General features: G+C 53.6%; 5 protein-coding genes across 5 annotated transcripts; 3 read left to right on the plus strand and 2 right to left on the minus strand.

Moving 5' to 3' along the window:
• Positions 1-840: 840 nt before the first annotated feature.
• On the minus strand, positions 841-3,491 carry PG997_007642 (peptidase family M20/M25/M40 protein; the record flags this gene model as incomplete). Its single annotated transcript, XM_066811957.1, has 2 exons — positions 841-2,390; positions 2,450-3,491. 2 exons carry the CDS (start codon positions 3,489-3,491, stop codon positions 841-843), a joined length of 2,592 nt encoding a protein of 863 aa, XP_066667299.1.
• A 6,759-nt stretch (positions 3,492-10,250) lies between these two features.
• PG997_007643 (FAD dependent oxidoreductase) lies at positions 10,251-11,513 on the plus strand (the record flags this gene model as incomplete). Its single annotated transcript, XM_066811958.1, has 3 exons — positions 10,251-10,461; positions 10,556-11,275; positions 11,338-11,513. The coding sequence occupies 3 exons, from the start codon at positions 10,251-10,253 to the stop codon at positions 11,511-11,513; spliced, it is 1,107 nt and encodes a 368-aa protein (XP_066667300.1).
• Positions 11,514-12,349: 836 nt separating this feature from the next.
• PG997_007644 (coxI translation protein CYA5) lies at positions 12,350-15,759 on the minus strand (the record flags this gene model as incomplete). The annotated part of the gene is made up of 2 exons (XM_066811959.1): positions 12,350-12,658; positions 12,715-15,759. The coding sequence occupies 2 exons, from the start codon at positions 15,757-15,759 to the stop codon at positions 12,350-12,352; spliced, it is 3,354 nt and encodes a 1,117-aa protein (XP_066667301.1).
• A 954-nt stretch (positions 15,760-16,713) lies between these two features.
• PG997_007645 (Signal recognition particle subunit SRP68) lies at positions 16,714-18,111 on the plus strand (the record flags this gene model as incomplete). The annotated part of the gene is made up of 2 exons (XM_066811960.1): positions 16,714-16,904; positions 16,971-18,111. The coding sequence occupies 2 exons, from the start codon at positions 16,714-16,716 to the stop codon at positions 18,109-18,111; spliced, it is 1,332 nt and encodes a 443-aa protein (XP_066667302.1).
• An 865-nt stretch (positions 18,112-18,976) lies between these two features.
• PG997_007646 (multicopper oxidase) lies at positions 18,977-20,781 on the plus strand (the record flags this gene model as incomplete). Its single annotated transcript, XM_066811961.1, has 3 exons — positions 18,977-19,882; positions 19,994-20,369; positions 20,549-20,781. 3 exons carry the CDS (start codon positions 18,977-18,979, stop codon positions 20,779-20,781), a joined length of 1,515 nt encoding a protein of 504 aa, XP_066667303.1.
• Between the last annotated feature and the right edge of the window lie 147 nt (positions 20,782-20,928).

The following is a 20,928-nucleotide window of genomic DNA, read 5'->3' on the forward strand; positions in this document are numbered from 1 at the left end:
CATGAATGACTCAACGGTAAACCTTACATCCCGCTATCTTCAAGAGTTCTGCTACAAATTGTTCGAAAGTATGGACTCGACAAGTTGACTCATTACTAATTCGTTGTTTCCTTGTCCTCAATGGATGGATGGTCTTCGTACCAGTACCAGAGCGAACTTTACATGCAGCAGCAGATCATTTGCACCACTACAAATTCTCACCAAATAGGGGCAGCTGAGATCGTATATTGTGTCATGACTGCACACACCTTTTCCCCAGAAATAGGAGTAGCTCGTTCAAGGTCTCCAAGCTGGCACTCATAATTCTTTTTATTTGCTCCTGTATATTTCTAACGCCTGAAATATTACATCACTCGCGGACACTAATAGGATAGATAGGTTGACTTGTTTTGTTTTGTTTATTTATTTTTTTGCAGTAACAGCTACGCATACATAGTTGTGTACTTGATAAGCACACTATGATTACGTACAAAAGTCCGCTCGCCCTTTTGATCAATCAGGTAGTCCAGATCCATTGGAAAGCACATTCGTGACAACCTCCAGAGCTCATAGAGATTATAGATTTGACGGCGCCCTCCCGCCCCATCCCTCCCCCCTTTTTATGCCTAGACTGGATGATGCTAGCCCAAGAAGCCCAAGCAGCTATCTTGCAGGCGGCTCCAAAATATAACAACGCCAATCGTGATCATCATCCGTCATAGGCCACGTTAATAATAACAGTGATAGTAGCAGCAGCAATGATACAGAGAAACAACATAGTAAAAGGACCCGCAATCCGAGGTGGTATCACAAACAATGAACTCAATCACGAAATAGAAAAACAAAGACAAGAAAATAGGATTAAGTTTTGAGGCTCCGAGGAGTCGGTTCTTGGTATTTTTTCGGTATGGGCGGAAGAGCGCAAGTTGGCGGTGGGGCAGGCGGTGGTACATTGGTAAGATGCGGCATGCTTCTGCGGCTCAAAAGAAGTTTGTTGCTCTGCTCGGCAGACGACAGTGGCTTGGGCGAGTCCTCTCGACTCGGCAACGTGGGCGAGGTACGCGCAGCCGACTTGGGTGGTAACGAGGGAGCCATGGAGTCGACAGGGACATGCTCGTTAAGACTTATCAAGGACCTGCGCGGCGTCCTCTCCTCCGCCGTGAGGCTGGCTCTCTTGTAGCTGCTGTCACGGGTTCTGGCCATCATCGTGCGTCGCCGGTCCGCATCGTGATTTCCCATAGAGGAGAAAGCTCTCGATGTGACATCATGGGAAAGAGTCGATGAGTGGGATGATCCCCGGGTAAGGGATTGAACAGTAGGCAGGATATAACGCTCTACTTCTGGAGACGGCTCCGCAGCCAGCTCTTTATTAGGACACATACTGATCATGCTCCGATATCTTTTCGAGTGCTTGTTATCAGAGAGCGTGATGGTAGAAGAACTCGACTCATTGGTAAGGCTCGATCCTCGCGACGGCAGTCTCTCTGGCTCAGAGGGCTTGTCCGATTGGCTAAGCACCCAAGTCGAAAAGACTGAGACAGCAGGCGACTGCGGGCTCTCATCTGCGGCTTTTCGGCTTGAGATAGCGTCAAGCTTCCTGGCGAGGACATCCTGAGGTGAAACTGGAGAGTGCGGTGATGGCTGGTCAACCACAACGGATAGAGGACGTGACAAGGCCAGCGCAGTCGGGGGAGGTTTTCTGCCAGATTTGCTAGGTGTCTCGGATTCGGTCCACTGGACCGGATCGGCAATGTCCGAACCAGATGCGCTCGAAAACCGTTTGTGGGCAGAGTTGGGGACGCTGAAGTTGGGGACGCTCTGTCGTACCGAGACCTGTGGCGACGTTTCCTTGTGGTTCGGCACGTTTAACATGGTCGAATGCGGACGATTGACGGGCTCGACCCGGCAATCGAACGAAGCTATATATGGCTGCATGGACTGCCTGCGATTCGAGATAGCTTGGGCGTTTGGGCGCAACCTAGTCTCGGGATGATGCTCAGACTGTTGGGGATGATGTTCGTCAACGTGACTCGTGAAGCTGGCTCGAGTTGGCGAGCAGGCCGGCGAGGAACCTTCTGATGTCAGGTAGGTTCTCTGCCCAGATGAAATGAAGGAAAGGCGGTTGTTGCTGTCGCGCAGATTGTCAAGAACCTGGCCATCGGAGGAATAATGGCTTTCGGTTGTAGATATGTCGTCAAGCACAGCGTCCAGGGTGACTTCGTCACGAGACTCTGATGATGGCCGTTCTGATGATTCACGTTGTTGACTCTTTCGCCTCTTTTCAGGCGCCCACGCAAAGTCTTGCCGCATCACATTAGTGAAGCGCTCGGGATCACGTACAACCAGTGTCCTTTGGCTGGACTGTGACCTCAGACCAGCAGGAATTTCGTCTTCCTTGGGCTTGCCGGTCTCTGTGAGCTTCTTTTTCCGCCCAAAGCCTCGATAGCGTGCCGTAATAGCGCTAGCCAACTATCCATATCTTCTGCAGCTTCAAAGACCATGAGAAAGTTCGAAGCATGCCTCCTCTCGGACCCACGAAGTTTGGCCAATAGTGATCGTGAGTCGTTGGCAGGGATCCCGCTCGGATCCATTAGGGAGGCGACTTGGAGAACCCAGTGTTTCCCAGGGATCATATCGCTTGCGAAGACCGCCGAATCTCTCGTGAGCTGGAGCACCCTCTCCGGCAGCCGGTCGAATGATCCCTCATTGGTGTACTGAAGAAGATACCCAGAAGTAACGAGAACGTATATTTTAGTAGTCCATTCCAGGAAATTCTTGGAGCCCATATTTCGGTGGTGCTTCTTCCAAGCTTTGTCCCCTTTCTTGTCCCCTCCCTCCTCGGGTTCAAGATTCATTGTACTGGATGACATATCCTCTCGCAACATGACGCTATTGCGTGCGCCGTGCAAGCGGAGAAGTGCGTCGGCTGATACACTTGGTGCCGGTAGAGTTGCGTGCTTGATAGCCTGCGGGTAAACTTGGAATAGCGGCGGTGACTCCCAACTTGTCACCGCGCCGCCTCGGCCGGTACGTGGTGTGCCAGTAAAGGACGCCGCTGGGCCTTTGATTTTACCGCTGCTGGACTGCTTCAAGCGAGGCGCGGAAGGTTGTGGCCTGAGTGGCGACGAGACTGCAGACTGGTGTGTGAGTGATAAAGGCGATAATGCAGACAGCGAAACATCTGATTTCTGGCTGTGAAGTGCATAAGGCCAGTTACTGATCTCAGCAAGTGAGGCTCGAATTCCCGAAGATCGTGAGGTCTCCCGAAGCGTCGAGGGGCCCTCCACCTCGCGTCCATCCTTCCCGACCTTGGACCGGCCGAAGATGGATCGAAGTCCGACCAGAGACTCGCGCTTGTTCATTTTGTCCGGTACTGTGTTTTGTCGCAACGGTGCTCGATTCTCATCCCCCATGGTGATGATGTCTGGTGGGCGCGCTCGTCGCAAGCTGGTAGACTGGGCCTTCAGGTCACTTAGGGACCGTTGAGAAGGGCGTGTATGCTCTTGCTCCATGGCGCGCTTCTATAGGTTAGATAGGCTCGAACGAAGATGAGAAGATGCTCCTATGGTTGACGACATCCAAGGCAAGCAGCGAGTGTGTATGATAAGACAAATGTCTAAAGTGAATGCTTGAGCGACGAGTATCCGGCGTCCCGAGCGACATGAGATGACGCGCTCGACAACCGCAAAGAGGAATGGACGGGGCTCGCAAAGGCGTGTATTAAGAACCAAGAAGCCCAAACCCTCGAGCACCACAACAAATGGTTTATTATTCTGCAAAGAAAACAATCCCGAGCTGAGACGAGGTCAAGGCAACCCTGTTAAGCTTCAGGTGCGTGCTCTGGGAGTCCTGGGAGCCCTGGGAGCCCTGGTGCCCCCGGTATAAGCGGAAGGTTAAAAGCACCGCTCAGACTAGCTTATTAGACCTTGGGGTGGAGATTGGTGATGGGTGATTTCTATGGGAATCCACGTTGGTTGGTTTCTGGGCATTAGTGGGAGGATATGGAGAACTTGGACATGGGTGAGGCAACCTCATCGCCGTGACGTATCAGACAAAGTCCCGGGCGAGGCAGGAAGGACGAGCGAGCAAGGCGGTGGTTCAACACCCAGGCCGCGAGAGATGAGAAGCTGAGGGGGAGACACGCCTCCCTGGGTATCCTATTCGCGTCCAGCAATCAGCAGTATGTAAGCTCGCTTATTACATGGGGCTTATTATCAGCTGGGGAGGGAACAAACAAGGAACAGTAGTATCGAGAAAAAGTAACGAGAATGCGGGATGTGAAGGAAGTGACAGAGTGACAAGAAGAGGATCAATCTCCATAAACCTACATGCCCAAGGAACACGTACAGGGGGGGTCTCTCTACGTCGTTCCCTCTGCCTCTGCGCCTCTCTTAGCCTAGCCTCTGTGCCTCGCTCTTGGTGTAGTAGTAAAAGGAATAAAAGGAAGGCCCCCGGTCCCGGGATATGGACTTCAGCCGCCGGTGCGACTAGTTGGGGTCCGTTGTGCACTCTTCCCCTGCTGGGCCAGCCAGCCAGACGTCTTGACTTTGAGTTAGGCGCCCAAGTACCGGGAGGTGGTACCGAAATGGGACCTGGCCAGGTCTGGTTTTCCCACATGCAGAACTGGAGTCCCCGAGTCCCACGATGAGTGCCAACTTCAGCACACAGGACACGTAAGTAAGTCTCCAGCAGCTGCCTAGGTAGGTCGTGTATCCAGACGCCCTTGCTATTAGTAGATTCTGTCTGATTGTACGTGGGATAGAACCAAGTTATTCAGCGTGTATGTCAGCTTGGGAGCCCCACAGAGCGGCCTCCTCAGCTACTGGGTCCGGCTGCGAAGAAGTCTCACCTTACATACTGACATGCATGTACACAAATATGCAAGCAACAATGAATACAAGACGCGGCGGCAATTCCCTGGGTACGGATGGGGGATGGTGGGATGGTACCTACCTACTGCTGGTACTTCCAAGTGCCTGGATGAGGGGGAGGCAGGGCCTCCACAACGCGGGAAAAACCAGACCTATTTGCCGTGGTGGCAGAGGTCGGCAGGCGGGAGACCACGCGACACCGCCCATTGATCAATTGATGGATTCACGTTGTTCCAATGATTGGGAATACGTCTAGTCATAGCGGAAACAACTTTGGAACATGAAGTTTTTTGCGTGGGAGCTTTCTGCGGGCACAGTCAGCAGTCAATGGATGGAATGGGAATGGGCTGACGCCCAATTTCCGCACACAAAACTTTGTTTCTGGGTAGATGCGCCTCGCCTCGACTTCTGTCGTGCTCAAGTGGGCGGCAGAATCCCACGAGCAAATGGGTGCACCATGCATCTCTGTGAGGTGTGACACGCCAAAGCCCCGAGAGGAGAAGCTCGGCGCAGAAGCTCAGCAGATCGTCAGGCGTTGGCTGGTGTACGATCCAGCTTGCAAAGCACAGGCACAGGCATACCTAAGGCACAGGCAGCATTTATTAATAAACAATTGCTGATACCAGACTGGCCTAACCAACCGAACCGTCCCATGCAGCATACAGGGTAGGGTTGTCTTCTGTTGATTGACGGCTGTCCGTTCTTGCCTCACCTCATCGACCTGCGACCTCAAAGCGAGGCGGCGAACCAATCAATCCCTTTACGAGGAAAAGGCATTGGCGACGTACAACTGGCTAGGCCCTGCCCTCCTCCCCGTCTCTGCCTCGTGCAACAACAATAACAACGCCCATTAATGATTAGATAAGGAGCCCTCTAATTCCAGCTGATTTAGCACCACGCGATATACGTTAAGGTTGTTGTCCGTAAACATCCCATGGCATAGCGCCTCAGCTGTTCTTGTTCTTGAAGCTCCTTTGCCGCCCTCTTCTTTTGGGTCCATGGTCTACGCCGCAGGCAGGACAGACTTCACATGGTTTCGAGGTGTCCAAGGTTTCGGTCGGCTGCATCGCCATGTCGTACATACATGGCTCCATACAGTCTCTTACTCAACCAGGTATGTACATAGGTAGATGATGCCCACCTTGGTCGCCGTTATGCACATCATGTACCTCAATAGCTAACTTACCTAACCGGTCTTGTCTTCAATTGCCTGCCTTCTTAGTCATTCATCGGAGGCTAGGTGCTAGGGCAACACCAACCTTGCTGCGAGGACTTGAAACTCTCGGGTGTCTGGCCAACTTTCACGGGCACTTGCTCGGTATATTTACATAAGTCTCAGACGAAGCCGCTGTCCTGTTGTTCGCCACGACTGTGAGTGGGCTGGCGACTGCACACCGCGAAATCTTGTGCCCCCTCGCCCCCTCCCCCAAAAGCTATCACCGACCCTTCCCACAGCATCTCCCCATCATCTGGCATTTCAGAAGGGCCGAGCGAAATAACGGCGCCCAACACCAAAGAACGGGACCTAAAATTCGGGCCATCAGCAACTAACAAAATGGGATGTCGGAGATTGCCAGTGCAGACTTAATGCAGGAACGGAGGCAACTTGGTTGGTCCACCCCTCGACGACCACAGCTTGGCCAGGGCTAGCATGTGCAGAATATGTGCGTGACTGCATGGATCTAGCTAACTAATCAAACATCTACCGCGTCGTAGTGCTTCTACTATGGAGTCGTGAGCGAGCGTACGACAGACAATAAAAGCGTGACGGGTCATCCCTGTCTGTCTTCGGTGGATAGCGCTGGATGTCGGGTACGAATTCCAATACGGCACGCGCAGCTGGTAATTTGGCAGTTTGCTGTCATTAGTCAACCCTCTCGAACATTGATTCCACCGTCCTACGCGGACTCGTCCCAAGGCCAAGTCTAGGTCCCAAACTACGAGCCGCTGCGGGATTGCTTTGTGCGCATTTACGGTGATGAAGACTCTGCCACCCCACAAACTTCAATCTTATTGAACAACGAAAGACCTTGCAACGGAACACAAAATTTGCTGCTATACGTGTACTTGTCTACGTATTGTGGTTGGCACCTTCCAGTGCCATCTTGTTAGTAACCCAGAATGTTTGAGATCCGTTTTCTCGGGATGGGATGGGATGGGTAGGATGCGCCTCGTCGGTGAGACCTGCCATAAGAGAGAGAATGCACGGCCGAGACATCCGCTCTCTGGTTCGAGATCGATCGGGTCTGCCCATGCGGCAGCTGGTCATGCAGGCTGAAGAACTCTGCGGGCGAAGAAGAAAGCATTGCGTGCATCTGCGAGCCCTGCGATTGACATACCCGTTCAGTGTCAAAGGATCCGCCAGCTGACTCGACGAACTTATCATTTGCTAAGTGCCCCAACAACGGGCCGGCCAGTCGTCTCCTCAGGCCTCAGGAAGAACATGAGGGAGCAAGACAGACGCAGTGATTCCACCAAGATCCTCTTCGAGAAAGTGCCTGTATTGATTGCCGGAGCCAACCCTTCTGAGGGATATACGCACACATACACCACGCGCACACACACCCTCCTCTTAAGACACCTGCAGCCCTCCTGCGCGATGAGTACAGGTCCAACCGTCTGCAGTCTTTGCGCACTCTACGGATCACCCCTCTGTCTCGACCCTCCCCCACCAATCGCCTAGTGGCGCCCAGCGACTGGACGGCGACTCAGTGTTCCTGCATTAGTTGGCTTTCCCATGGAGAACGGAGGCAGATCTTGCTAACGTGCATTCTAGACTTCGAGCGGTGGCTTCATCAGAGACAAGAAAAGATTGCCATCTTTCGACGTTTCACATAGGCACGCATCTGCCCTTCTCGGCTAGGTCTAAGACTGCTACCGGCACTGCGTACAGGCTGGGTGGCTCTTTGAGGCTGGCACCAAGCCTGCAGCCCTTTTGTCTCTGGTGGCAACTGCATGTGGGATTGGGGTGCGCTCGTCGCCATAACAACTCGAAAGCTTCCCTGGGTCAAAGCAATGGGCTAGACGAAGCCCAGATAGCGTTGCTGCACTTCAAGTGTCAGCGATGGCGTAGTTGTGGACGCTTTCGTTCAGGGTATCACCCCTTTTCGGCCACAATCAGCTGTCAGCTAGAACATGGCGCATCGCCGCAGTCACATGCTAGTCACCCATATGAAGAATGATCTAGGTATTTCTCTAGTATGTGACTATTCGATAGTGGCCATATTTTCGGGACTATCTCAAAGGGCATGAGCTGGAAGTTGCCAGTAAGTGAACATTGGGGTGCGGCAACGGGGCCACTGCCTCCCAATGCATTCGATGTTGGGAAATCCAACTTATACGCGTGCGTGTGTACGTACAGGCAGTCCGAGCTATATGAGTTTGGCCGGTTAGCCGCACATCGGTCCCGTGTTCTTGTAATAAGTATGCAGTAGCCCTACGGAACGCTACTTCTATGCTTTCTTTTCCAGCTGCAAACCTGCACTTGCGGATTGACATCATCACAGAATACGAGATGTTCCATCGGAGAAAACGTCCCGTCTGCGGCGAACGCTAGATGAGGTTGCCCAAGCATGCCTACATATGTATATGTATGTATTCAGCCATTAACTATCTCTTGAGGCTCGTAGCCTCTTGAAGGCCGGGCCGCACACATACCTACGCGGCCGTTGCTTCTCATGATGGGGCAGAGTCTGCTGATACATGTATGTGATAGGCGTACTGCATGTGTACATACATAAGGCCCGCCCAAGTTGCTTCTCTAGAGATCTACAGATGAACGGTTCTCTAGGCATTATGACTTTTGATGTTTAGATCGCAGAGGCCACTTCTTAGCCAGGCTGTGGATAAAGAGCTGTTCTATGTTTCACAGATGTTTTATAGCTGGGTGATCTCAGCCAATAGCGTGGCATGGAAATAGATAGACCCCCTCACGATGAAAACCGCCGACCTGGCCCGAGGACATGGAAATAATGGGATTTAGGATTTAGGTATATCGGTTGCGACCATTGCTATAGCGGCCTCCATACGATGCGATCGCGCCTCTTTTAGTGCCGACTCGTCCCCATCACAATTAAGTAGGTAGTATATGACATTTCGTTCGCACATATCTTGAAGCGACTGCGGGCGATTCTGCCGAGCCGCTATACCCCTGGCGCGGCCCTTGTGCGAGAATCTGTAACATTGAACCCGGTGCAAATCCCTATCTGGGAACAAGAAACAGAGTGTGGATGCAATCATACCCTATCTCATTTCATCCCCAAGGTAGCCAAACTACGCGAGAGCGCCAAATGGAATTTTCGAATGGCATTTTTGCGCAATGGGCTCAAAATGGCAGGTTAATACACTGAAAGAAGATGGATGGGCAGCGATCCGTCAACGCTCCTTATCTTCCTAGTACCATTCGATCGACGATGATGTCGCAGTGTAATCTATTCCGAAAAATTTTTGCGTGCAGGGCAAGGATCGCTATAGCCATACAATGTCTCCAATGTCGATCGGCCATGCTACTGCTAATGTGTGGTGTTTTGTTTTAATGACCCTCCCCCTCAGTCGTCCATCGTCGGAGCGGAACAGTGAAGATGGATGGATTCTGAGACTGGACTTTAAGGCTGAGCGCAACCCCGCATTCCACCGCAGCTGATCAGCAAGAAGGAACAGCACCTGGGCTGGCAGCTGGGGCTTGGAGATGGATGTACCCCAATCAATCAAATGCAACTTTGCTGTAAGCAGAGTCGCTGCCATTTGATGCGTTGATTGATTGTTCTCTTGCGGGGGAGGGGGCGGTAGCAAGAGACAGCGGCCGCCTGGATAGGTAGATGAAAGATCAAGATGCGAACACAGTCAAGTCAATACGGGGAGTCAAGGAAGGAGTCATTCTAGCAATCCCGTCAATCTATCACGTTCCCGTTTCCCACATTCCACAATCGTTCGACAAGTTTGGTCAGCTGGGCCTTCTCTTCCCTATCCAAGCCCATCCCATGCCGGTTCAGGGACTCCCTCCTCTTGGTAGCAGTACCTACTGAAGTAAATTACACACACACACCGGCCTCATGACATAACAATAAGCCAATTGACTCCTGCCCGTAAAGTAATAAACCCACCAGCCCTCCGACCTCCCATCGAGCATCAGCACCGAATGGGCAGGTTGTCATCAGCCTCTATCTGCCTGGCAAACTTCTCCGCGCTCTTCTTCGTCCCGCTTCCGCCCGTGGGTTGCAGGAGAGGATAAGCGCTGAATCATTCCGCCTCGGCGATACCAGACGAGGGGCGACATCACGCACCCTGAATGCCGAGAGCAGGTTGCAGTAGTGGTACCTCCAACCGCACGAGCCTCAACAACATATACTTCGATCTCGTTGAAAGGCGGAGAGGAATAAGAAGAAGCAGAGCAAAAGGGCCATGGCTCCTGATTTGAACTCTCTTCCTCCTTCATCACCACCACCATCACTGCCCGCCGCTGTTTCACGCAGTATGCACTCGCCCAACTCCAGCACTGAGGCTAGCATCGCTATGAGCGGTGAGTCTCCACCTCATGCGTCCCGCTCCGGCTCCATCTCGCTCCAGGCCGCCGCTACCATGAATGCAGGTCTCCAGCGAGAACCTACACGGCGTAAGTTGTCCCCCTCCTCCCCATAGCTCCCCCTCAACAGCACAGCTTTGCAACGTCTTTGCCCAACTCACGCAATCACCATTTCATGTCGCAGGCTCCTCGAGTGGCTCCCTTTCTCGCACCCGACAGTCTCCCTCCGCCGGCCGTCGAAGATCTGTGGTTCTCCACAACCTGCAATTGAACGACCCGTCCATCCCATCCCCCGGCGAGATGGTTCACGAGAGCACCGGCGTCGCGGGCGGGCACAGCAGTGTCAGTCCCCAGCCTATTATGGGATCGCCATCGATGTCTGGAGGAAGCACCCATCACCGCGACAGAGCCCCGAGCCTGGGTGAGCTCCACCAGGAGCTCGAGGCCGAGCAGGAAGCCCAGGTCAACCGACTGCTGCAGATGATTCGCCAACAACAGGTCCAGCTGCAGCACCTGCAAGCCGCCCAAGGCCAGCCCCAGTCCACCGTGGCGGCCGAAGATGGCACGCCAACCTCGGAGCTATCGAGCTCGCTGCCTCATCAACAGGCCGTCCCTGCGCCCTTGTCGCCATATCCGCCCCTTCCCCCTCTGTCGAGCTCGACTCCGCGATCCCCTGTCATCTCGCACCCACGCAGCTCCTTCGACATCAACAGATCGGAAAGGCCCTCGCGTCGATCGAGCCACGCTACATCGTCCCCACGACTAAGGTCCACCTCCATTAGTGCTGAAGGTGGTGAGCCCTGGCTCCTGGGTGGCGGTCGTGACGAGAGTGCTTTCTACCAAGCCGAAACTCAGTCCTTGATCCGCGAAAACCAGATGCTTCGCCATCGTATTCGAGAACTTGGTAAGTTAGAGAGAACCCCGGGTTCACTTTATTTGGAACATTATATCTGACAGTCTCTCCAGAGCGACAGGTAAACGACCCACATGCGCATACATCTGTTACGCGTGAGCCTTCCCACCCGTCCCACCTACTGCAATCGACGTCAATATCCGAGGACAATGGCGGTGGTGTCGGGCCGAGTTCTGTTGCAGTAACGGAATCTTCGACCCCAGCGACCAGTACACCGAAGCATGAATAGTTTTTGAGACCGATGTTGGTCTCATGTACTTTGATACATCCTACAATGGGATTTTGATCCGACGGCGTTATGGGGGTTTTTACAATTTGTCTAGGACTGTCATGAATTTGGACCAGAGACCCATAAGGGCAACGGCGTTACGGGGGTATGATATAAGGTCGGCATAACGGAGAGACGAGCCAATCCATGGCAGCAGAGTGTGACAATCAGTTCCTCTATCAACATCAAAAGTCGACAAAAGCATACAAGTGTATTATACATACAGACGTACCTATGGTGATGGCCCCTATAAGTAAGTAGAAGGCTTCACTGTCGCCTCGAACTCTCGTAATGAGTTCTTGAAAATTATGAGAACACAACCAGTATGCCTGGGTCTGCGTGATCTGCTACAATCGTGCCTTCAGTTTTGGCGAGCCGCCACTTGTTTGGTAGTTTGGGAACTTTGACAGTTTATAATGTCTGAGCAGTGATGATGATATACTCCCTCAACTTAAAGGGTGCGGGAATTGAAGACTGAAGTGTGTTATGTAGCAGTTTCACAGTTTCACCGAGTATTGAGTGAGAAACGCATTCAAATCAGCAAATATATAAACCAAAGCTCTATAGTTATACAAGAGTTGTTTGATATATGCTATCAGGAGAAAGATCTATCTTTCTTGTCCACGCTCTATACACACATCATCATTGTACACTTCCATCATCATCATCATCATCATCATGCAGAGGCGTATCCCCCTCTCGTCTCATCTCCCCGCATTCTTGTCGTTCCCACTCAAGTTTGTGCAAAGTATATGTACATGACCGGTCACATCCGGAGTCTCACCCCAGCCGTGCATCTACTTTCGTTGCGTAGCATCGTCCGTGGTATCGTCTCGATAGGCACCCTCGTCATAAAGCTCATCACTGTCTTCTCCCTGTTCGCCAAGATAGTCGTAGCCCGTATACATATCTTCATCACCCGGTCCGGAGCCCTCAGGTCCTTCTGCTCCCTCACGTGGCATCAAGACGTCGCCGGGCTCGGTGCCCTCGAGGATCTGGCGCTCGACGTCGCTGTTGACCGCGGTCATGGACATGATGGCGCGGTGGGAGCGCGGGGTGTTGCTCTCGACGTGGCGCATGAGGCGCGCGGCCTCGAGGACCAGGGGCTCATGCGATCGAGCTCCATGTAGCCGCGGGCGAGGTAATAAAGGGTGTGGGTGACGATGCGCATGAAGCGGGGCGCGGCACCCCGGCGGCGCAGATCGAGCGGAAGCTCATTCTTCATGTTGGCCTTGGCGCGCGCAACGGCCCAGCCCGTCCAGGTGGGCATGAGCCACTCCTCGCAGATGTCGAAGGCGGGTTCGTAGGCCTTGAGGCGCACAAGGTACTGCACGTGCAGGTTCCAGTTCTTGGAGTCGATCTCGAAGCCCGCGGTGCGCACCTCCTCCATCAGCTTCCGTAGTGTGACGGCGTCCTCTAATGCCATGCACATGTGCTGCATGACCTCGAGGCTGCCGGACAGCACGTACACGTGGCGCGGCGAGATCTTGGGGGTAGTGGCGTCGCCCTCCACCCAATCGGCGGAGAGTCCACCATCTTTGGCAGTGGCAAACATCATGTCCCATATTGCGCGTACTCCTTCGTAGTTCTTCTCCGAGTACTCTGCCCACATCATGGAATCGAGAAGTTGGATTGGCAGCTGTTTAGGAGACTTCTTGTCGCCATAGACAACCTCGCGGTAGAGGTCTACCAGTTCCTGGACTCTTGTCATGTCCTTCATCTGCGTGAAGAGGTAGATCAACCTGCTGATTTGGAAAGCCGCACGGTCCGACTCTAAAAGGCGACTACCAGCCGGTGTCTGAGAGTTTCGTGTCGACCACCGCCGTGGAGCTTCATTCTTCGAGGGCCCGAATGATTTATAAAATGCCCGGATCGACTTTGCCACCGAATTCGTGAAAGATGTATTGCGACGTGACTCCGGGGGCATCTTGTGCCATTGTGTCAGGGCTGTCATGACCTGGGTCATGGTCGAGGAGGTTGGTTGGATGCCGCACTCTTCCATCAACTTATGAACACGAACAACCAGATGTGGTTCTCCTGTCTTGATGAAGGCGCCCATTAGGATATGAAAGTGGTCCTCTTGCACCTCAAAGGCACGCTCCTTGATGGCTACTGCCAACAAGGCAAGTGCATGCTGCGGCTGACGACAAAGAGCCAACCCTAGCAGAAGTTCTTGGTACGTGTAGTCGTCATACGGAACATCCAGATCGGTCATGACATTGAGTAGTCGGTTGATACTCGCGAGGTTCCTGCGGATTCCGTACGCATGAAGCAGTCTGTTCCATAACCATGTGTCTTTCAAGCCTCTTCTGGCGGATCGAATGCAAACATCTTCGGCCTCATGGAAGTGTTCGTTTTGACAATAAGCTTCCACGAGAGCAGCAAGTGTGGCGGAGTCGTTGTCTATAATGTTCTTCCGGCGCCCTCTCCTATAAAGATCAACGGTGAAGCCCAGGTCACCTCTTGAAGCTGTCATTTGCATCAGCGTTCCATAGCTATACCTATCAGGACCAACAGCTACTGAGAGGTCATCGAAAACCCGAATGGCATTCTCGTAATCCCCTGCTTTGACATGGGCGTTGAGAAGGATATTCCAGCAATGGCGGTTTGGCTGAATGCCGAATTTCCCAGAGATGTCATCGAAAATGCTCTGTACATGCTCCACCTCTTCTCGGACCGCATGGACCTGCAACAGATGCGTAAAAGTGTCATCGCCCTGTAGTACGTTGAGAGAGGCAAATTGTGTCATGTAGTCGCTCCACAAGCTGAACACACGCTCTTTGTCGCCTTGTGATGCATAGAACCCCATAAACTTCTGGAAAGCACGGCGCGAGGGCGATTCGTGAAATTTATGCCAGTCGCCCCAAAGTAGTTCAGCGCCGGCGAGCTTGGCAGAGTTCTGGCTCAAACCGATGAACGCTCGAAAGGTCTCATGAAGTACGGCATGGCTTGGTGAGGCACCCTTCAAGGCTCGATATATCTTATACACAGAGATATGAAGTTTTCTGCGATTGGGGTTGAAAGGACGCAAGAATTCCTCAAAAGCGAGGGGATCTTTCGTCAGGCGGAGCAGAGGCTCAACTTGGTTGTCTGCACAATTCACAACCGCCCGCCTGACAAGAAGCTTCAGAAGTGGTTTTCGCCCCTTTACAGGTAGCGTCTTCTCCTCGCTTGTGAAGTAATGCCTGAAGCCTAAGACCTTTTCGGCAAGGCCAGGAACAGAAGCAACTCGAGGTAACTGGCTAGTTATACCCCCGAAATCCAGACGTTTTGATAGAGGTTCATAAAACCTCCATGTTTTTGCCGCAGACTCTAGGCTCGTTGACTTGAGAGCAGAAGCCAACAGCATATCCAGCGCTTCAATCAAGGCTGGATCAGATATTTGGGAGAGCCCAATGGCTTTACCAAATATATCCAGTGCCTCCTGTTCATTCCCAAGGTTCATTTGAGCTGTCAGGCCTGCCAGAAAAGAGTAGCTTTCCCACTGATCCGGGCCCAGGTGCTGAAAGAGCTCGGTTATCTTCCATGAATCGGTAACACGATGGGTCTTTGACAGGAAGAACAGGGTCTGGGCACGGTAGGCTTCCCGAGACTGTGCATCTAGGGCGCTATAGTGGTGCCATACTTGATCGGCATCCTCGGGATCGTCTCTTGCCAGAAGCGTTGCCAGTTGCTTAGCGTAGGACCTATTCCTCGCAACATCACCCACGCCGTTTTCAGCAGTCGCAAGCCCATCAGACGACTCTGTCTCCTCAGCGAGAGCGCCTGCATGTTCTTGCTGCGCCGAACCTTCCCCTTGAGAATCTGTGTTGGCCTGACGCAAAGAAGCAGAGGACGTATAGAGCCGAGGAGAAACTTTGGCGAAACTCTGAGGAGGTCGTTGGGGGTCGAATCGGTCGATGGAGGCGGGTGAAAAGCGGCGCAAGAAGGCGACAGTGCCACTCGGGTAAAGAAAGTCGAGAAGAAAGGTCGAGGCACGTATAGCAGGCGCGGACGCGAGCCCTTCAGGCCTCGAAGACTCCATGTTGGCGGAGTCGAACACCCCATGCATCAGAGCTTGCCATGCATTGCTGAGCTCGACATCAGCAGCGCCATGCTGCCAGAAAGCCGTGTGGAGCTGGCGCCTGGTTTGGAAAGACTTTGTTGCACCTGGGAGAACTCGCTGTAGGCCGCATGGTTCGAGGCTGGCGGCTGTCTTCTCCAGCATTGGAGAAAGGAATTGTATGAGCCAGCGGCTTCTGCTATTGCAATGCTACGGAGAAGAGAGGGCTCGGCGAGAAGATACGAGAGAGGGAGGAATTGCGCAAACTCTCGTTCGACCTTGTACAGGCAACAGACATGAGCAAGCTAGTCTCTCGGAGGTAATGCGGCAGTAGAAGGGGTATACCAACAGGATATCATGGCAGCCGTCTCGACAATTGGTATGTGGTCGGTGACGAAACGATGATCTAGGTACCCAGGTAGGTTTCTCATTCATAGACACTGCAATCCTCCAGAATTGGCGAGGGGATCATTGACGTGGCTGTGCTATAGTTGTGAGGTCGGATTGGGATTGGGCTCCTTAAGTCAACATCATCGACTTTTTTTTTCTCGACCCGTTCGGCGTAGTACCGTGAACCGAGTCGGACATCAGTTTTGGCGGTAGTACGGGATCAGCTTGAGTGGGGGGGCTTGCTAGCAGCCTCCAGGAGTCCAGGTAATTGATGAATGGATGGGTAAGCTGGAAGGTCGGTAACTAGAGAGGCGTGTGTGCTGTGGCTGATAGGCCAACGAAGCGAACACGCTGTGGCGTCCTGACGTACATCCTAGGACCGTTGTGAAGAACATGAGAAATGGTTGGGGAACAAATAATAAAAAAATAACATTCAGTGATATATTTATTTGTCAATCAATACCGCTCGTAATCCTGCTCAGGATAAGCCGTAAAAGGGAGTTTTGTCAATGTGCTCAAGTCGTACATAGAATACGGTCGAAGTGCTCCTCCAATCAAATGGCAATTGCCTACCAAAGTCAAAGAAGACACCAAAACCACATCCCACATTTTCAAAGTAAGCTGTAGAGGGAACACGGCCAACCCCACTATCGCAATCACCTCTTGTTGAACCACCTGCACCTCAGCACCAACGATCGGTCCGCATTGACCTGACCAGCTTGCGCCGCCATGGACATCACCGAGTTCGTCGTTTCGTCTAGAAACGCCGCTCTTCTCTACGGCGACTATTCCACCTACCACCGCCAGTCCACCAAGAAGCTGGCAAACTGCCGCAGGAAGCTAGGCCTTGCGACCAAAAACCGGGGTAAATTCGCAAAGAAGGGAGATGTCACCGCCGACCAGATTTCCCAGGACCATGCGTAAGTAGCCCTGTCTGCTCTCCCTGCCCTGCCTCTCGCGCTCATGGCCAACTCGTCGTGCTACAGATACCTCCACCTGCTGCTTCTCACGGCCGAGCGAGCATGGGCTCATGGCATGGAGCTGAAGGCCATTCACTCCACCGATACCAAGGGCCTCGCCGGCCGAACAAGATCGCATATTGTATCGAGAATCGCAAAGGGTGCCGCCACTGCCGAAACCGCTGTCGAGCTTCTTTCCCAGAAGGAAGCTAGCGGCGCAAGCCTGAACGATCTGCTCGAAGCACGCGCCTATGCCTCCATGATCCGAGGTGCTGCCCAATTTGAGAACCATAGCTGGGAACCTTGTGTGAAAAGCTACTCCGTCGCACATATCATATACTCCGCATTGTCCAGCGCCCAGAAGACCGACACCTACAAGGACCTTCTGTCCGAGACAATAGAGCCATCTATACGTTATGCTGCTTACCAGATCAAGATCCCTCGAACCCTGACGATCCCCAGCATTGCACGGAAAGCATTCCCCAGCGAGCCCTCTCTGGTTGAGGCTGTCAACCAGCTGGGCTCCAATGTGCTCAAACAGGGCAGCCCCGATGCCCAGAAGGAGCAAGGTGATGCGCCCAACGCCCCTCAAACAATTAACTGGCGAGGGCGCGAGGTTAAGATCGAGGATGCCGCCATTGGCACAGCGCTAGCATCGACTGACGCTGCAACATCCAAGCTCGCCGAGAAACTGAGCTCTGCCGAAGTGGCTCTACCTAAGGAGATGGCCGCTGCGTATGACGATGTCTTGATCGCTAGCCAGGATGCGACTGACGCGACGAAGAGAGCCATCGAGGAGTTGAAGGAAGAAGGCGTGTCGCAAAATGACAGCCGGATACAGAGCCTACAGATAACCAGGACTGCGGTCAACTACAAGATGATTAGCTGGAGAATTGGGCGAAACCGAGTTTTGAGCGGCGAGCACGACGGAGCACTGCTTGACTCGGCTCCCAACACGACGCGGAAGGCCAAGAAAGAGGCGGGTACCAAGAAGCCCAAGGACGAAGCGCCTGGTCGTAAAATTGCGAGGCTCAAGGAGAAGGTGGTGCTTTACGATGCCACCCTGCAGAGTCTGGATTCCATCAAGGAACTCCCTGGTGTTGCCGCAGACGAGGAGTTGTTGGAGCAGCTGGATGCAACCTACAAATACTTCCATGCTCTCAAGTAAGCCATTCCCCTTCAGCCCAGCATGGGAATTATGGGTACTAATAAGGACCTTAGGTGTCTATCGGTTGCACGATCCCACTCCCTAGCTGGAAACTCGGTCAATGCACTTGCCCTGACCAAGCATGCTCATGAGCAGTGCGAGGCGTCAGCAAAGTATTTTGCCGAGAATGGCCCCTCTTCTTCCGACGACGTATCACCCCAAGACATCGGTATACGCAAGAGCGAAGTGCAATTCCTGCAGCAACTCCTCTCTGGTGAGCTGCAGCGTTGTAGAGCATTGGTCGAAATCGACAACCTGCGCGCCAAGTCTGGTGCTTCCGGAACGAAATCAGCAGCCCCCTGGTCGAACGATTGTTTGATTATCCAGCTGAAGGCGCTGAGCTTGAGAATCTGGTGACCTACCCACCCAAGGTCAACTCTATTCCTGTGAAGCCGCTTTTCTTGGACGTTGCCTGGAACTACATCGACTACCAGGGAACGCAGACAGGTGCAGCTAACCAGGGGGCGGGCGAAAGCAAGGGTGCTCAAACTTCTGCGCCGCAAAAAGAGGATGGTTCGGCTTTGGTCGTGGTTAGAGATGATGTCTAGATCTACAAATACCGAGAAACGAACCTCATGGCATTCCTGCTAAGCGCACTGTGATGAACCCCTATATCGAGACTAGTATGTAGACAAGTTTCCGTAAGTCTTACTTTAGCTATGTAAGTTACGGTCGTGGCTGTCCCATGTTGCTGATTTCTGAGACAGGCTGGAGGGATGGGCTGTTATCACGCCAAGTGTTTATCCCTGGCACCAGTGATCACTTCTCCTGCTTCGGTAGACTGTCCAGATGATATTCTGCAACTGAACATGTTCCTCCAGTCATTATGCCAGGCCATCGTTCCTCTGGTAGTTTATCCCGGCTTATGCACGAGGGCCCATCAAGTCCCGGGCAGGAATCGTGGCCCTCGTCGTCGCCAGCCCTTTTCATGTGGACGAGGAGGAAAACCACTACCGCCCTGCCAGTCTTCGCAAACGAGAAACGCGCTTCACGCAGACAGGTCCCGCTATGGGTGCTCCTCGTGTGCGCCGCCTGCTTCTTCGTGAGTGCGCTCATCCTTGGACTCGGGCTAGGACTGGGCTGTATAGCGCGCTATCGGGCAGCGGCCCTATCCTCCGCCTCGACGCCGCCGCCTTTCAACTACAGCAGCTTCTACGGGATCTCGCCCGGGCTCGAGTTCGTGCCTATCGAGCGGCTGATCAACACGACGGAGCTCGAGTTGCGCAGCCCCCTCGAGTTCTCCTCTAGCAATAATGATGGAGAACAGCAGCAGCACTCGCCTACAGTCCGCGAGTACGTCTTCAACATCACGCAGGCCCTCGCGACGCCCGACGGGTTCCGCAAGCCCATGCTCCTGTTCAACGGGCAGTCTACCGGCCCGCTCGTCGAGGCCGCGACGGGGGACGTGGTGCGCGTCGTCGTGAACAACGGCGTGGCCGGCCGGAGCACCACGGTCCACTGGCACGGCATCAACCAGGCCAACTCGACCTGGATGGACGGCGTCGCGGGCGTCTCGCAGTGCGGCATCCCGCCCGGCCAGAGCTTCACGTACGAGTTCCGCGTCGACGCCCAGAGGGGCACCTTTTGGTACCATGCGCACCTCGGCGTCCAGTATACCGACGGCGCCTACGGGCCCATAGTGGTCCGCGACCCGCGAGGGGAGATGGTGCCGCCAACGGATGAGGAGAGGATCCTGTTTGTGAGCGATGTCTATCATGCCTATGGATCTGTGGTAAGTTTAAGACATCTCTCAATTTGGCTCATAAGCGCCAGTCGTCAGGGGGCACGCATGTAACGGAAGCCGTGAGGAATCAAAAAGACATTTTCGCTGACCAAGTACAAGCTCTTGAACAGTTACCTGAATTCATCCTCGAAATGGGTCCCTTTCGAATCCGGTGTCGAGCCCCTTGCCGACAACATTTTGCTCAACGGCCAACACGTCTACGACTGCAGCGTGGTCTCGACGACCTACCCGCCCGACCTCGACAACGATCCCTACGCCCGCAAGGCCGACGACAGCAGCTCCTGCACCGGTGGCCGCATGTACACGACCAAGGTGAAGCCGGGCAACAAGCTGCGCCTCCGCCTCATCAATACGTCGAGCTTCCTCTCCTACTGGGTCAGCATCGACAACCACACGTTCACCATTGTTGAGCTGGACGGCGTCGAGATCGAGCCCCTGACGGGGCAGCGCGGGGTGTACCTTAACATCGGCCAGCGTGTCTCCGTCATTGTGGACGCCGACCAGGCACTGGGGAACTACTTCATCCGCGCAAGCCTGCCACAGACGTGCTTCCTGCCCTACGCGCCCTACACGAGCGCCGGGCTCGCGAGCGTCGGATACGTTGGAAGGGGGTCTTGTCCTACGAGGGGGTCGAACCCAATGCGCCGTCCATAGGCGCCGCAGCAAATACGAGCAACCCCTTTGGCGTCGCAAACAACGGCGTGCGGGGTGACGTCTGGGAGGGCTGCGACGATATGCCGTTCGACGTGCCGAAGCCGATGCGGAAGATGGACGCGGTGGAAGTCACGGAGGCCAACACGCATTACATCGAGTACATGTTCCGACAAGCGCAGGACGTGAACCGAATCTTCATCAACAAGGTAGGCAAACAAGCATGGCATTACTGACATTGCCTATCCCTCCTCCTAACCCCCTATTGCCCCGAACGTACACACATATACCATCGACACCATGTTCTCTATCGCTAAGATCTGGTGAACAAATAGACAGCCTATGCTCCTTTGCCTAATAACGCCACGATATGGAAGACACTT

Source organism: Apiospora hydei (assembly GCF_038363865.1).
Source record: "Apiospora hydei strain CBS 114990 chromosome Unknown utg000006l_segment0_segment0, whole genome shotgun sequence".
NCBI classification, from domain to species: domain Eukaryota; kingdom Fungi; phylum Ascomycota; class Sordariomycetes; order Amphisphaeriales; family Apiosporaceae; genus Apiospora; species Apiospora hydei.